The sequence below is a fragment of the Amblyomma mixtum genome, chromosome 5, assembly GCF_055824585.1.
Source record: "Amblyomma mixtum isolate Tamu chromosome 5, ASM5582458v1, whole genome shotgun sequence".
Lineage (NCBI taxonomy): Eukaryota > Metazoa > Arthropoda > Arachnida > Ixodida > Ixodidae > Amblyomma > Amblyomma mixtum.
This window is the reverse complement of record NC_143016.1, coordinates 19,641,389-19,655,452: the sequence shown is the minus strand read 5'-3', so window position 1 is coordinate 19,655,452 and position 14,064 is coordinate 19,641,389. Positions and strand designations below refer to the sequence as shown.

General features: G+C 41.6%; 2 protein-coding genes across 5 annotated transcripts in view; one reads left to right on the top strand and one right to left on the bottom strand.

The window, feature by feature from the left end:
* The window catches only part of Nedd4 (E3 ubiquitin-protein ligase Nedd4), a 34,762-nt gene extending 32,357 nt beyond the window's left edge, over window positions 1-2,405 (bottom strand). For 2 of the 4 annotated variants that reach the window (XM_089543537.1, XM_089543538.1), the window contains exons 1-2: window positions 2,009-2,302; window positions 903-994 (exon numbers count right to left, since the gene is read on the bottom strand). In XM_089543537.1, coding sequence (XP_089399663.1) covers window positions 903-994; window positions 2,009-2,050 — 134 coding nt within the window. In that variant the 5' untranslated portion in view covers window positions 2,051-2,302. Of the gene's footprint in view, window positions 1-902; window positions 995-2,008 lie in introns of all 4 variants that reach the window. The other 2 variants (XM_089543535.1, XM_089543536.1) reach the window with 2 other exon arrangements.
* Window positions 2,406-2,671: 266 nt separating this feature from the next.
* On the top strand, window positions 2,672-11,333 carry Hacd2 (3-hydroxyacyl-CoA dehydratase 2). The gene is made up of 9 exons (XM_089543544.1): window positions 2,672-2,807; window positions 3,049-3,165; window positions 5,460-5,651; window positions 6,111-6,297; window positions 8,031-8,158; window positions 8,878-8,990; window positions 9,367-9,473; window positions 9,838-9,972; window positions 11,140-11,333. The coding sequence occupies exons 1-9, from the start codon at window positions 2,721-2,723 to the stop codon at window positions 11,211-11,213; spliced, it is 1,140 nt and encodes a 379-aa protein (XP_089399670.1). The 5' UTR covers window positions 2,672-2,720; the 3' UTR covers window positions 11,214-11,333.
* Window positions 11,334-14,064: the final 2,731 nt, after the last annotated feature.

The window sequence follows — 14,064 nt, the reverse complement described above, 5'->3', positions numbered from 1 at the left end:
TAATGCAAAGTATTGTAGACTTGGGCATCAGCCCTTGGCCAACAGGACAAACTTCACGAGGGTTGAAGCCTTTGGTGCCAGTAAAGGGACACAGAGGTCAAATTTAATTCTGCCTGTATCGATAGATTACTGTATTTAAACTATAAAAACAATACTTGCACTGAAAACAGAAATTTAAATAAGTTAGAAAATATAAAAAAATAAAACGGACTGCCACTATCACCGGCTGATTATTTACAAGCAAACTGCAGAGCATCGGCACAGTTTTTTGGGAGCGGATCTCTGCATGGCCATTCACCTCGAAACAGTGATCATAGAGTCCGAGAGAGAGAGAGGTGTAGATGCCGGCGAGTTCGAATCAAGTGGCCGGAAAATTTTGAAATGCAATTTTCTCATCAAAAAGTGCATTATTTGCTGTCAGTCAAACACCAACATAGTCCAAAAGAGCCACTGAATCGATTTTTACAAAAAACATGCAATAACTTGGATGGCACTGTCCTCAGTGTACCTTCACACATTGCCGAGGTGTTGTAAAACAACTGTTGCACTATTTTAGGCCCGATTACAATGTAGCTAACATCTGGCTTAAAATGAACAATAAAATATAATTAAATGGCTAACATCCATGAGAGTAAGCACTGCACAGAACTGCAGTGCAGGGCAGTGAGTTCTGCACAGAACATAATAAACAGTAGTGAGAAATCTGTTTATTGAAAGCACAATAAATGTTCTTACGTTCAAACTACATTATGGTCAGGACCTAAAGGTGCCAAACAGAGGAAAATGAAATAACTTGATACGTTGATGGTCCTTTCAGAAGAGTCAACTCTCAAAAGACTTGTACACCCCGAGATGATAAAGTGCCACAAAGATGATTCGGTTAAGTAAAAGAAGACCCTTGCCTGGCTCCAAAGATGTCCTTTTTGGCCAGGCTGTGGCCTGCCACAATCCGCAGCCGTAACAGTTTTGTGGGGCTGCCCTGACCCGTGCCCTCCTGCAAGACAAGAGCAGCCAGGCAGTTGGCCAGGCCTTCCTCACACGCGTTTACGATATAACGCGCGGTACAACCGCATACACACTTTAGTTCCGCTAGAAACACCTGCTGAAAGCAGTCGCCAGATACCGCTACATTCCGCGGGATATGCACATGGACAAGATAATTTCGAAATTGTGCGATATTCGACACTGATACCGCAAATTTTTCATTTTTTTTTTTCCGTGACGAGGGAAAGAGTGACGATAGCGAGAGCAAACAGTGGTGACCTTGTCTTCATCCAGCCTGCGCACTAGCTCGTAAAACTTCAGATGTGAGGTTATTTAACCGGATGCGACAGACTGAACTATTTACTTATCATCGATGGTAACGGCTGAGCAAGTGCTATAACTATACCTACGCCACCATTCTGTGAGCGAAAAACTCGAGATTGCGCGGTCCGAATAATATGCAAGCGAAGCGCTGCTCTCGAAAGTTTCAACTTTTTCCATGCCGCAGTCAGTTTGTGTCGTTTTTTCTCGTGCACGCATTTCTGAACTGCCTACTTTGTTTACAAATCACATGCACATGTTTCTGGCTCCTCTATAGTGGAGAATTCGCACCAATAAACACAGGGCCGCGGCAAAGTCAACGCCCGTCATCGGCGCCGTGATCAGCTGAGAGGATACGCGGGTATTGAACCGGGTTTTCAACAAACAATACACGCTTCACCAACCAATAAGAGAGATAACGACGTATTTCTGCGAAATTAAGTGCCACATCACCGCTCCCAAGAGTTCTGATGTAAAGATTAATGCCTTTAGGAACTTGATGTGGAGTTGTTGACAAACGAAGTCTCATGGTGATGCGCCAAATGCGCTCGGAAATGTCCTTGCTATAATGCACCCCACCCCGGTCACCACCGCGTGAACATTCAGAGCCCTCACGGTGCATTACACAATGCGATTCCAGGCTGTTCAAAGCTGACACCACGGCATGAAGAACAAAATAAAACCCTGTCAAAATTTTACTAACCTCGGCTGATGTGTTCTCCGCAGACTGGCCACCGTCCGCCATGCCATACGCAATGCTTGATGCGCTCCGTGCTGTGCCCTATTTTTCGGTTCTTCTTTGGCGCGCAGCAACTTTCTGACGAGCGGACTTCTTTCTTCAAGCTGTAGCAACTTCACAAAACACACATGACGCTCGAAACTTGGTTAAAACCGCAGACCATTTCAGATTACTGATATTTCCGCGTACTACACAACACGGACGGAGGACGATCACCATGACGTATTCCCCCAGATGCGTATACAACAGGACACGCCTCTCCTCAGGGACAGGCTTTTCATGTGCAATTTACATCTGTAGAATATTCACAGAAGAATTTGGAAAGCACTAGATGCCTTGTAGACAAAACATATGGTCTCGACGCAGGCCTCGCAAAATGTCACGCGAGCGCATTAAATTTTCGATTTCCCGATCTTCATGAAGTGGAAACCAAAACTTCACTGTACCAAAACCTTCCCGGTACAAACAGTTGCTGCTACTTCGTGTAACATAAGAGGTCCGTGACAAATACGTGGATCTTTCTTGCTTAAATTGCTGTAAGAAAACAAAACCGAAGGGAAATTGCCAATGCTGCTTTTACAGCCACATGTTATTAAAAGTCAAATGGGCTCGCGCTGAAAGCGACAAATGATCGTCAATCGCATCGCCGCCACAGCCGCCAATCGCCGCATTCATCATGGCTGCAGGAACGCTGAGCCCGTTTGTTTACTGGGCACAAAATGACTCTAAACTTTTCCTGCGAGTTGATCTGCGTAATGTAAAAGTGAGTCTCGACAATGCATGCGATGCATGCCGATCGGGGTCTTTTGTCTCCTCTCATTTTACTGGCTTAGCGCAAAGTAACGGTGTTCGACCGCTAGCGTTGTGGAGTCGGCCGGCGATTGGTTTTCGGTGCGCAGATAAGTCAGAAAAAACAAATTTTGATCCACCGCACTAATGTTATTTCGGTAATTTCTGTGATGCCATTATTAAGTACTAATGTTTGTTTTCATTCGCTCTTTAAGGTTCCTGACATAGAAGCTACCAGCCGCAAGTTATCGTTCTCGGCTTACGGCGCTGGAGCAAGGGGGGAAGAAAAGTACACCTTCCTTCTGGATTTTTACAGCTCCGTGAATCCAGATGTAAGTACATGAAATATTTTTATTCGTGCATTTACTGTACAGAGCTGATGATGGTGCGGGCGTATGGAGAATGTTCTGGAATATTAGTGCTGTGCGCCATTGGCGTCGCCGCATCGATCGCTCGGGCTACGTTGGCCTGCAGCGAATTCACATTGTTTGTTTTCTTAGACATAACAGCGCTCAGTTCAAATGTTAGAATCGCTTTTAAGTAATTTTGCAGGCACACCCTCGTTTCCTTTCTGTACAATTTCAGCGCACCAGGGTACCACAAAATTTGGTTCTAGAACCCCTGCTCTTCGAACTTTGTAATGGGCTTTTTTTTAATAGCATCAGTATCTAAAGACGTTTGGGACACAGCTGTTGTTATTACTGCCGACAGCGCAGATTATGTACAGTTCTAACAGTGGTCCCCGTCGAACACGTGGTGTATGGGGAAAATGTGTTCAGATCGTGGAATGTTGCACCGAGTCTCACTTGAGGCCATTGAATGCGTGTTGGCAATATTTCGTCATTACAAAAGCGCACATAATAACTCACATTTCCATCTGGCTGTACTTAATAGAATTAAAGCTTTGGTGTATGCGGTCACTCGCTCTTTTTCCATTAGGTGGTTCTCGTTCATTTACAGGCGCGCTGCTGTCACATCACACACAGTGCTTGGTTTAGGTGACTAGACTTGGTTGTTCTGCATTGATCTCTGACACTGACCATGTTTTTGTTATGTTGTGATGTGTGTCTCATAGCGGCCAGATAATTGTTTGCTTTGTCTGTGCATTGCAGTATATGTTTACATGTTTGCCAGAAGTCCAACAGTGCTTCAATAGCATTTCTGTGTGATGTTTTTATAAAGGTATCAGTGAACTGGTCAGTAAAAACAGGCCTACTTTGTGGCTGAGTATCGTGATCCATATCCTCTTATTTCAGAGGAGGAGAAATGCAAAAATACCATTGCATTCCTTCATTTCCTTACAGCGATAAGGGAGTAATTACTCATTGGCATCCACCCGAGCACAGCCATAAGGCTACAAAGGAAAGCTATACAGCTTCCTGAGAAACTTCATAGTTAAAGAAAAATTACAAATCTACTCCACCTTGAGGGATTCCCCTAAACATTTGACCAACACAGTTCCCACTTCGAGTTATTGATCAATTCGTTCTCGCCCTACCATAAGCTTGCTGTCCCGGTTAGCTCAATTGGTAGAGCGACTGCTCCAGTGAAGTGGTGGTCCGAGTTTTAGCCCCGGGCCAGGAAGAATTTGTCTTTAACTGCGGCGTTTCTGAGAAAGCTGTATAGCTTTCCTTTGTAGCCGTATGGCTACGCTCGGGTGGATGCCAATGAGTAGTTACTCCCTTATTACAAATCTACTCCACCTTGGGGGATTCCCCTAAACATTTGACCATTCCCTTACAGCGCAGTTCAGGTGTCCTCTGAGATAAGTGAGGCAGATACTGCGCCATTTCCTTTCCACAAAAACAAATAAAAAAAACAACTTATTTTCATTTCATTTATTTCATGTACTGAAAGGACATGAGGGGGAGGGAGAAAAAAGCTGCCTTAGGGGCAGCTTGACGAGCTCGCACCCCCTATTACATATGGACAAGGGCAGACACAGTACATGCGTGAAACATTAGGAATTACATATTTTGTAAAGCCATTAGAGTAAATAGATAACAATTATTGTCGAAACACATGACAACTCCATAAATATTGTAGTAACATGCAAATTTTACAAACCAGAGAGTGGCAATTTTTCATTGCCGTGTAAAAATTTTCGGCATAATACGCACCACTTTCACACACACACATACACATCAAAACTGCATTCATCAAAATTCATATACCTTAAATAAAATCAACTGTACTATATGTCAAGATTTCTAATATGTTCATGCATTGTATGGTCTTGATTAAGATTATTTAACAGGTGCATTTTAAGGAACCTCAAATAGGGAAATTAACCCGGAGCCCTTTACTGTAGCAGGCCTCAAAGGCAACAGTGTTTCTTTGGCACATTATATACTGTCATGATTATTTGCTGGTAATTAATAATTTTCTCAGCTTTTGAGCTTGTGGCCTCTTGGAATTCAGAGTTTTTAAATTTTTCTCAAGTTGTGTCGGGTTAGTGCAGTCAGTGTAGTTAATTGCAGTGGAGTAACTGCATTTAAATTTGTTCTGTCGAAAACACTTAGTAACGTGACCAGGTGTGTTCTCATACAAGTGTTGATGTCTGTGTTACTTCTTGAAAAAAAAAAAAAAAAAAAGAATTCTTTGATGACTGTATGAACTTCTGCAGGGGTGTGAGTACCGAGTGAATGACAGGCAAGTGGATATCCAGATTTCAAAGGAGAAACCTGACCTCTGGCCTCAGCTGTTGTCGACGGATTCTCTGAAGCCAGCATGGCTTAAGGTTGACTTTGATAAAATGCAGACGGAGGATGACGACGATGACGTGTCCGAAGATGACAACCAGCTCCGGGACCTTTATGTAAGGCATGCCTTGGTACTGCAAATTTATTGCTCTAAAGGTTTTTTTTTTGTTCGATGTGTGCAGCTTTGTGAAACATTGTCTAGGTATTCGACAAAATTGTTGAATATGTTTTGCTTGTGAATAAGTGCTGTCCTATGATGTCTTATTGAAAAGCAACAGTATGGTCCATGAGTGCTAGAGAGAAGATTGATGGGCACCAATTGACTTTGCCCCATACATATACGTTTGTCAGCTGTAATGTGCTATTGTTGCATGTATGATGTTCCCCACTTAATGACATCCGCTCTTAGTTTAGTCCGAGGAGTAATTTTGTGTCACCTTGTAGATACACCTCAATTGCATGTGATGATGTTTTCACTGCTGTTATTACCTAATAGTCTTATCATTGTTGCTTGCGCTTTGTTCTTTAACTCTTTGAAACTCCTGTATGCAAACCCCTGCCCTGTTTGCATGTAGGAGTCCCAGCATTATTCCTCAAACTCTCGGACAAACCAACCATCATGGAGCAGAAAGCGACGAGGGCAGGAACGGAAAACTGAGGAGCTTCGCAAGGTGTACCTCTTTCTCTACAACCTCTTCCAGTTTGTTGGTTTTCTCTACATAGCTCTTGTCATGCTCATCCGCTACAGTCGCGATGGTGAATGTAAGTCACTTTCTTGTCTTGTGGATGAAAACTGTATAGAAGAAAGACTGTGTTTTCATTTTCACCTGCCCAGTATGCAGACATTTATTGTGCGGGCAGTGTTGCCAGATTTCTGAAATGCGCCTTGTCTCTGGAACCCTGTCAACTTGCCTTCTTTACAGAGAACTGTTATACCATATTCATGGCACTTGCATATATTTGCATGTTCTTGTCCTTGTCATGCATGCTGTTCTATTTTTGTTCAGTCTTGAACACTAATGTTTTCCTACTCTGTAACCACTCAGCTCATCTGCATGCTTTTGTCTTGTTTCTTCCAGTCATGAATGGATATTCACTGTGGGAAGAAGTATTTGGGAGTTTTTGTGTGGCTTTTATAATATATACTGCAGTTCAGCACTATCTCTGTAACCTAAACATGATGATACATTTATTTGCTTTTATTTATTTATTTTTATGCAGGGCTCTACAGGCATATCAGAAGGTAGTGGGCAGATAGGAGGGTAAAGCAAACAGTGTGAAAATCTGGTGCATAAATGATTGCTGCTATATATTTAGCTAAGAAATAGACAGTATATTCATTATTGCATACAGAACTGTCGCTGCTTACACAGCGCAAGCCAAAACTTCGGGAAAATTATTTATGAGTAAAAGATACAATCATTTGTAAGTTTGTTTCATTCTGTAGAAGTAGGGAGAAAAAATGAGCGTAAGAAATAGTTTTGCATAAGGGGATGGCAACTTTATGGGGATGATCAATAGGACGTAATATGTAATAGGGTGTATGGAAGAAATTGTTGTGTAAGATGGAATGAGATATAACTTGAATATATCTTTATAGCCAACTTGTATAGGTTTGTCGACAAACATTTCATCATGGAGCCAATGATGGAAGGCTTAGATTAGTTTTCATTTTTCGTGTACTTGTTGCTCAGTTACAGTTAGAAAAGAATGAAATGAGCAGTTACTCTGAACACGTTCAAGCGCATTAATTAAGTAGCATAGCTAGTTTCCCAAACTGCTGTTGAGGTTTCTAGTTTTGGACGTATTAATGTTTTATAAAAGACTGATTTGAAAGAATATATTGTGCGTGAAAAATTACATTGCAGATAACCTAGCGTTTTGTTAGAATTGTTGATTACGTAATCTGTGTGAAGTCTGCAAATTAGGGTAGTAATGTGAATGCCTAGGTATTTATAAGAATTGGCGCTTTCAATTGCTGTCATTCAGAGAGATAGTATTGGTGACATGCATGACCTTGCGTTTGTTAAAGTTTTGGTACCATTAGTCATTGGTTGCACCAATTAACTATAGCTGTAAGGTCACGCCGTAGGATGTTATCATTATCGTTCTCTGTGTCATTTCGCTGAAAGATAGAAGGTATTGTGCTGAAGTGATATGTGAAAGCACATGCTTCTTATGTTGCACATGTTGCACCAGAGGCACACTCATTGGCTTGTATTCTTGCCACGTTTGTTTTTATAAAATGTACCTTTCAAGCATGCGGTTGGTCAGAAATTCTCTCCGTTGTCTTTTCTATTTCTGCTTGCTGTTCCTGAGGAGTGCTTCGAATATAGTATATGTTGGAAAGGGGAGCTACGTCTTTTGCACTTGTCGGTGACGTTATTTACAGGGCTGAAAAGAAATTATACTCAAGTAACACAGCATGATTGTAAGCTCTCTATACAAGCTTGGCATGTTACTAGACTGATGTTTCCACATTTGTGTCCTTTCAGATTCAATGGCAGGCACCTGGGAAGCTGTGGGTAAGGCCATGCGTCTAGTCATCTGTCTACAGTGCCTTGAAATTCTGCACCCACTGCTTGGCTATACCAGAGGCAGCTTCATTCATCCATTGGTGCTGGTAAGCTGTGCACTGTTTTACGTCCTAATACAAAAATTCTGCTCTCCTGGAGAAAGCAGCAGCAGTGCATGCTCTTATCTGGGGCAAAGTCTGTCAGTTCACCATTCACTGAGGCACATGAGAGAAACTGCAGTTCCATCAGATTGTGTTATCTACATCAAAAAAGGATTCCTAACAGCCATTTGGCATGCGATAGGTGCTGTTGCTAAATATATGATGCGATTTTTATTTGTTACATGCCAAGACAGCAGCCATCGTGTACTCTTTTTGTGAGCGAGCATGGTACGGGGCCACTTCACGTATGCAGTCAAAACATTTAAAAGTCATGCAGTTCTAGTGCCAGGTGAATTGGCGTGACCATATTCTATGAAAGAAGAATGCTGTGTGCTGTGATGCTGCTTGTGCAAAGGGAAAAATTATGTGTGCGTTGCTGGCTTCAATTTTGGCGTCATTCTTCTGTCCTTTGCTTTTTCAATTGCTGTTTGGTCACATGCACTCTACTGACATACATTGGTGCTTGTCTGTGGCATAGCTTCGACTTCCAGAATTGCTTGCTTTTTATCGTGTGTTTCAACTTTTTCAGGCATTGCATTTAGATGTAAAATTAAAAGCATGTTGTTAAACTTCATTGTTGTGATGTGGAGTTTTGTGTGGCACTTGAACATAGGTCATGAAAGCTTCCTAAATACTTTTGAATTTTCCTCACATGATCTTTCTAGGTGGGTGGCCGAATGTTCATGGTATTCACCATGATTGATGCAGAGCCAAGGATGCATACCAAACCTGTGGTCTTCTATCTGTTTGCCGTGTACACGTTGGTGGAATTGTGCAGGTCAGTGATGCTGGCTTGCTGCCTTTTTTTTTTTTTATCTCGAGCACTTCTTCTGCTTTGCCTACGTAACTACATAAATGAAGGTTGCTTGCCATTTGGAATTTAATTTTTTGCTGTCCACGAAAAGCAAGTCTTTTTGTATCCTCGCAGTGTTCACTAAGCACTGACTGGAATTGCATCAGCTATTCGAAATGATATTTCAATGTGGGCCAGAGGGCGCAAGTTTTTGTACACCTAATGAAAGTCTCGGGTGACTGTAGTTGCCCTAGGTTTTCTGTCAGACTTGAGTATACTACCATGACAAGTGAATCGTGTATCCCTTTCTGCTTTTGTGATGGCAGTGCATTCGTGTGCTGCATGATGTGGTGTTGCACAGGTACCCCTACTACATGCTGCGCACCTATGACAAGAGCATCGGCTTCATCACCTGGCTCCGCTACACTGTGTGGATTCCCTTGTTTCCCCTCGGATTCCTGTGCGAAGGTGCAGTACCAAACAGCACTGGCAGCGGGGTGCTGATTGTTTGCAATTTGAATATTATTACTTGTTCCAAGACATGGCATACATGAGCAGTTTGGCAAGTTTTTTGTCAAGATGTTGTAAGTATTATATTTGTACCTGAGAATACCACTTGAGTGGGTGTCAGTGGTTTACATGAATGTCTTAGAAATCCAGGAAAGAAGAATGTTGTATTTGTATGGCTGTTGTAAGTTTTATTAATGTGCAGTATGTTTGATTTTTGTGGTACTATAGAAGTTTCATGCTAGTCACTTTAGTCTGAAATGCGTTGTCGAGGCTCAACCTGCTTGGCGCTTGTGCTACGGCTGTTTGTTTTTCTTATGCCCAGGGGTGATCATTCTTCGGAACATTCCCTACTTTGAAGAGACTGGTCGCTTCAGTGTGGGACTGCCAAATGCTCTCAACTTCTCCTTCTACCTCCCGACAGTCATGCGGCTCTACCTGCTGCTGGGGATTTTCCCAAGTGAGTCGACGTTCAGTATAAGCTGGTCGCACTGAAAGACCTGCCATTTAGTATTAAAATTTGCCTCAGCTCTAGGCTGTGACATGCCTTTTCTAACTTGCATCAATTGATATGTTTACTACAGCTTGTGTGTTGCACATTTCCGGCTAGATAATGCACGTGACTAAGAGCAGTAAATCTGACTACTTTGTTTGTGGTAATGATCATCATCATAGTATATATGTGAGTAATCACAAGGACTTTGTTTGTGGTAATGATCATCATCATAGTATATATGTGAGTAATCACAAGGAAGACGCACACAGAAGGAAACCGTCAGAAGGAAACCGTCTGGTTTCCTTCTGTGTTCCTCTTCCTTGTAATCAGCATTCAGCAAGTAGAATCCAAGGAAATGATTTGGTTCCTGTGGACCAGCTTTTGGGCTTGTCATTGCATGGGCACTTCCTTCGGCAACTATTGCTATTGTATTCAAGTTCAGTTGCTATCAAGCATGTCTGACGATATTGTGTGACAATGTGTTCAATGATTTTTATTGTTGCAATCATCATCCAAATGTGCAATTTATACAAAAATGTGATTTTCATGCTATTTGAATTCTTTGGAGACTGTGATCTCTTACTGTAATTAGGTAACCAGGTTGTAACTTTCAGTTTTTAGTGAGAGTGACCACTCAGTGACAGCGCTTTTGTAGTTCACGGAACACATGTTTGAAAAGAGAAATGTAGGCCAAAGCAAGGCAAGCCGCTTTAAAATTCAGTTAACATGCTAGTTTTCATTTTCAGATTTTTCACTCGGAGCTTTTGTTTCTGAGGAGGAAACTGTCAAAACATTTTTTTATATTTTTATGTTTAAAATGCAGCTGAGCAAGAACACATCAAACAAAGAGTGATAGTTTCAGAAAGATGATGCAGTCATTGGCCAGTTGAAGGGAAGAAAAGGGCTGAGTGATTGAGCAGTATAGAAAAAACACCTCTTCAACAACAGTTGTTGAAGCAGTATGAATAATCAAAGTGCCCGAAGTTTCAGCATCCGAAAAATTGGTTTGGTGACTGTAATGAAGTGCGAGTCGCTCCTTTTGTGCCATTTTCCTTCTTGCTGCCCATGACTGTTTTGGCCAGTGCTGGGAGCCGATGCGACAGCTTTGGCTTTTTTTTCTCTGTCTTGCAGCTCTTGCATTCATGATGACTCACATGTACCGGCAGCGCAAGCAGATCCTGGGTCCCAAGGACAAGGAAGACTGAGGACATGTCACGTTCTCATCACTAGTCTCTGTTCATTCCATCAGTTGTTCTTTGCGTTGTTCTTCTCATCTCCTTCCTTCATGGCAGCTACAGTCATTAAAGTGCATATTATGAACCGTTCCTGTCTATGGCGTAATCCTTTTTTCAGTGTGCCAGAGGCATTCGGTGCTTTACTTCAAGATGAATGATGCTTATGAGGTATGTAGTTAAACTGCTGGAATCAGCGTCCAAAGTGTGAGAATCACCAAGTGCCAGCGTATATAGTTAAACTGCGTCCAAAGTGTGAGAATCAGACCAAGTGCCATTGCTTGTACAGCTTTAGACTTGTCACCAGTGCGGTAATACTGTCCTTAACCCTTTGAGGTGCTTTGTACACAGTTGTGTGCATTGCGAACTTCAGCTTTTTCTCTGCTCTAGCTGGCATTAATTTCTTATTTTCAGGCAAATTCAGTATCCTTCACCTTGTGAATATGGTGCTTTTCTTTAGGCCAACTACTAGCGAACATAGCATAGAATATTTCACAGAATGGCTAAGTAGCACGTCTTTCACCATATTCTTGCCGACTGATCTTTCTACCAGTACTAATATTTTTTCATTATTTCTTGCTTCGTGTGCATTTTAAAACAAAATGATGCTGCAGTCCCTACTAGGTTGCTTTGATTAATCCTGGTGGGTTAATATTAAAGGGACAGAACACTGAATTTTAAGCAACCTATTTTTTTTTTTGCTGCAATGGAAAGCTTGCTGTCTAAAGTGCCCGATTCCACAACAGTTTTTTTAAAAACAGAATAGTCTAGTTTTACTGATTGTTTTACAATCTGTGCTTGCGCTGATTTTTATGTAGGCCTGTGTTGGAAACCATGGTCGGAAAAAGTGATAGCGATTCATCCTCCATGTAGCGATTGTATGTTGGCAGAAGCGATCTCACAGACTAATACAATACTTTTAATATAGAGTAGCATCCATTTCAGTTTCCTTACCTAAAGCTGTTGCCTCATAGTGACGTACACCTCATCGAAGAAGGTTTTAAGTGTAGTTGCCGCTTCAAGAAATACAGAACACTGTAGCACCATCTATTTACAGGATTAAAAGCGGTGTGAAGGGTGCTTTAGAGAGAGCATAAACTTTATTAAGCCTGAGGAATGCTCCTAAAAGAAAAAAAATCTTTGTGCTTTTAAAAGTAGCCAATGATATTTTACCGACGTGGTCACTTGGTGCACTGCACCGATGAAAGCAGCGTTTCACCACAAGATGGCACTTCAGTGTGTTTTATGCCATTTTCAATGCGAAGTTAAAATGATAAATCCTCGTTCGATTTATAATTTTAATTTTGCATTGAAAATTGTATGAAACTGTCTAGGGAGTGAGATTTATGTAAGTCTTTGGTACAACACTCATGCCAACGTGCAAACTATAGTCGGATACAACTTAAGTCTGCATTGAAGCTCCGCCCACATTCAGCCTCAGCGCACAAGAAAGTACTCCGCCGCTTAAACGTTTCTTGTTAAGGAAACGAGAAGCTAATCACAAGAAAAAATTATGAGCTCTAGAATTTTGATACGCGAATTGTTTGATATTGTCAAACATTAAAAAGCTCATTTCGTTTGCTGTTGCGACTGGCCAGCGAAGTAATACTAGTAATACAAGACGCTGCGGACCACAGCCCAGTGTTAGCAACTGCCGTTTTTTTTTTTAGTTGTATCGTTCTATAGTTCACTATACCTTTACTTTTGCTGGTCATGGTTTCTAGCATCAGCCTACATAAAAACAGGCGCACGCATTAATAAAAAAATTATTAGTAAAAATCACCTATAGTGTTTATAACAAAACCGTTGCTGAATCGAGCACCTTAGGCAGCAAGCTTTCCATTATGTCAAAAAAAATTGGCTGCTTAAAATTCAGTGATCTAACTGAAGTGCTTCCACAGTAAGAAATTTTAAAAATATACGTTAGTGCTTGCTGTTCTTTGAAAAAGTAACGAATCCACTTTCTTGTGGCCCCTATATGTTATTTAGGCACAGAAATATTTTATTTCAATTGTATTGATAAAATGGCAGCATTAAGCAGTTAATCCACATTACTTTTATTTCTAGAAAGTGTCTGTCAGCTCTGCAGGTACTGTCCTGCAAGAGCGAAACAAAACTGCGCGAAGACGACGGGACAAAAGAAAAGCACGAATACACACATACAAAGCGCAGACTCTTGACTGGCACGTTGACAGTGCGATTGTTTCGCTCTTACCATGAACCGACTAGCCCAACATCATGTCTTACTTCGATACATTTCATCTACTATGGGCTCTACCACTCTTCCTATGAACAAGGGACAAGCGGCAACTACCTATGTTAACCTCATCGCACTGTCAACGTGCCAGTCAAGAGTCTGCGCTTTGTATGTGTGTATTCGTGCCTTTCTTTTGTCCCGTCGTCTTCGCGCAGTTTTGTTTCGCTCTTACCATGAACCGACTAGCCCAACATCATGTCTTACTTCGATACATTTCTTCTACTATGGGCTCTACCACTCTTCCTATGAACAAGGGACAAGCGGCAACTACCTATGTTAACCTCATCGCACTGTCAACGTGCCAGTCAAGATTCTGCGCTTTGTATGTGTGTATTCGTGCCTTTCTTTTGTCCCGTCGTCTTCGCGCAGTTTTGTTTCGCTCTTACCATGAACCGACTAGCCCAACATCATGTCTAACTGTCCTGCAGTTAAGCTGTATTAGGCTTCTGGGCTGTTGGGCTTCTCCCCCAACAGTGATTTACAGGGACACTGAGGATAACTTGATTAAATATTTGTTTTTAGTAAAATTTTATTGTTTGACTTTTTTGTAGTAATTCTTATGTTTGC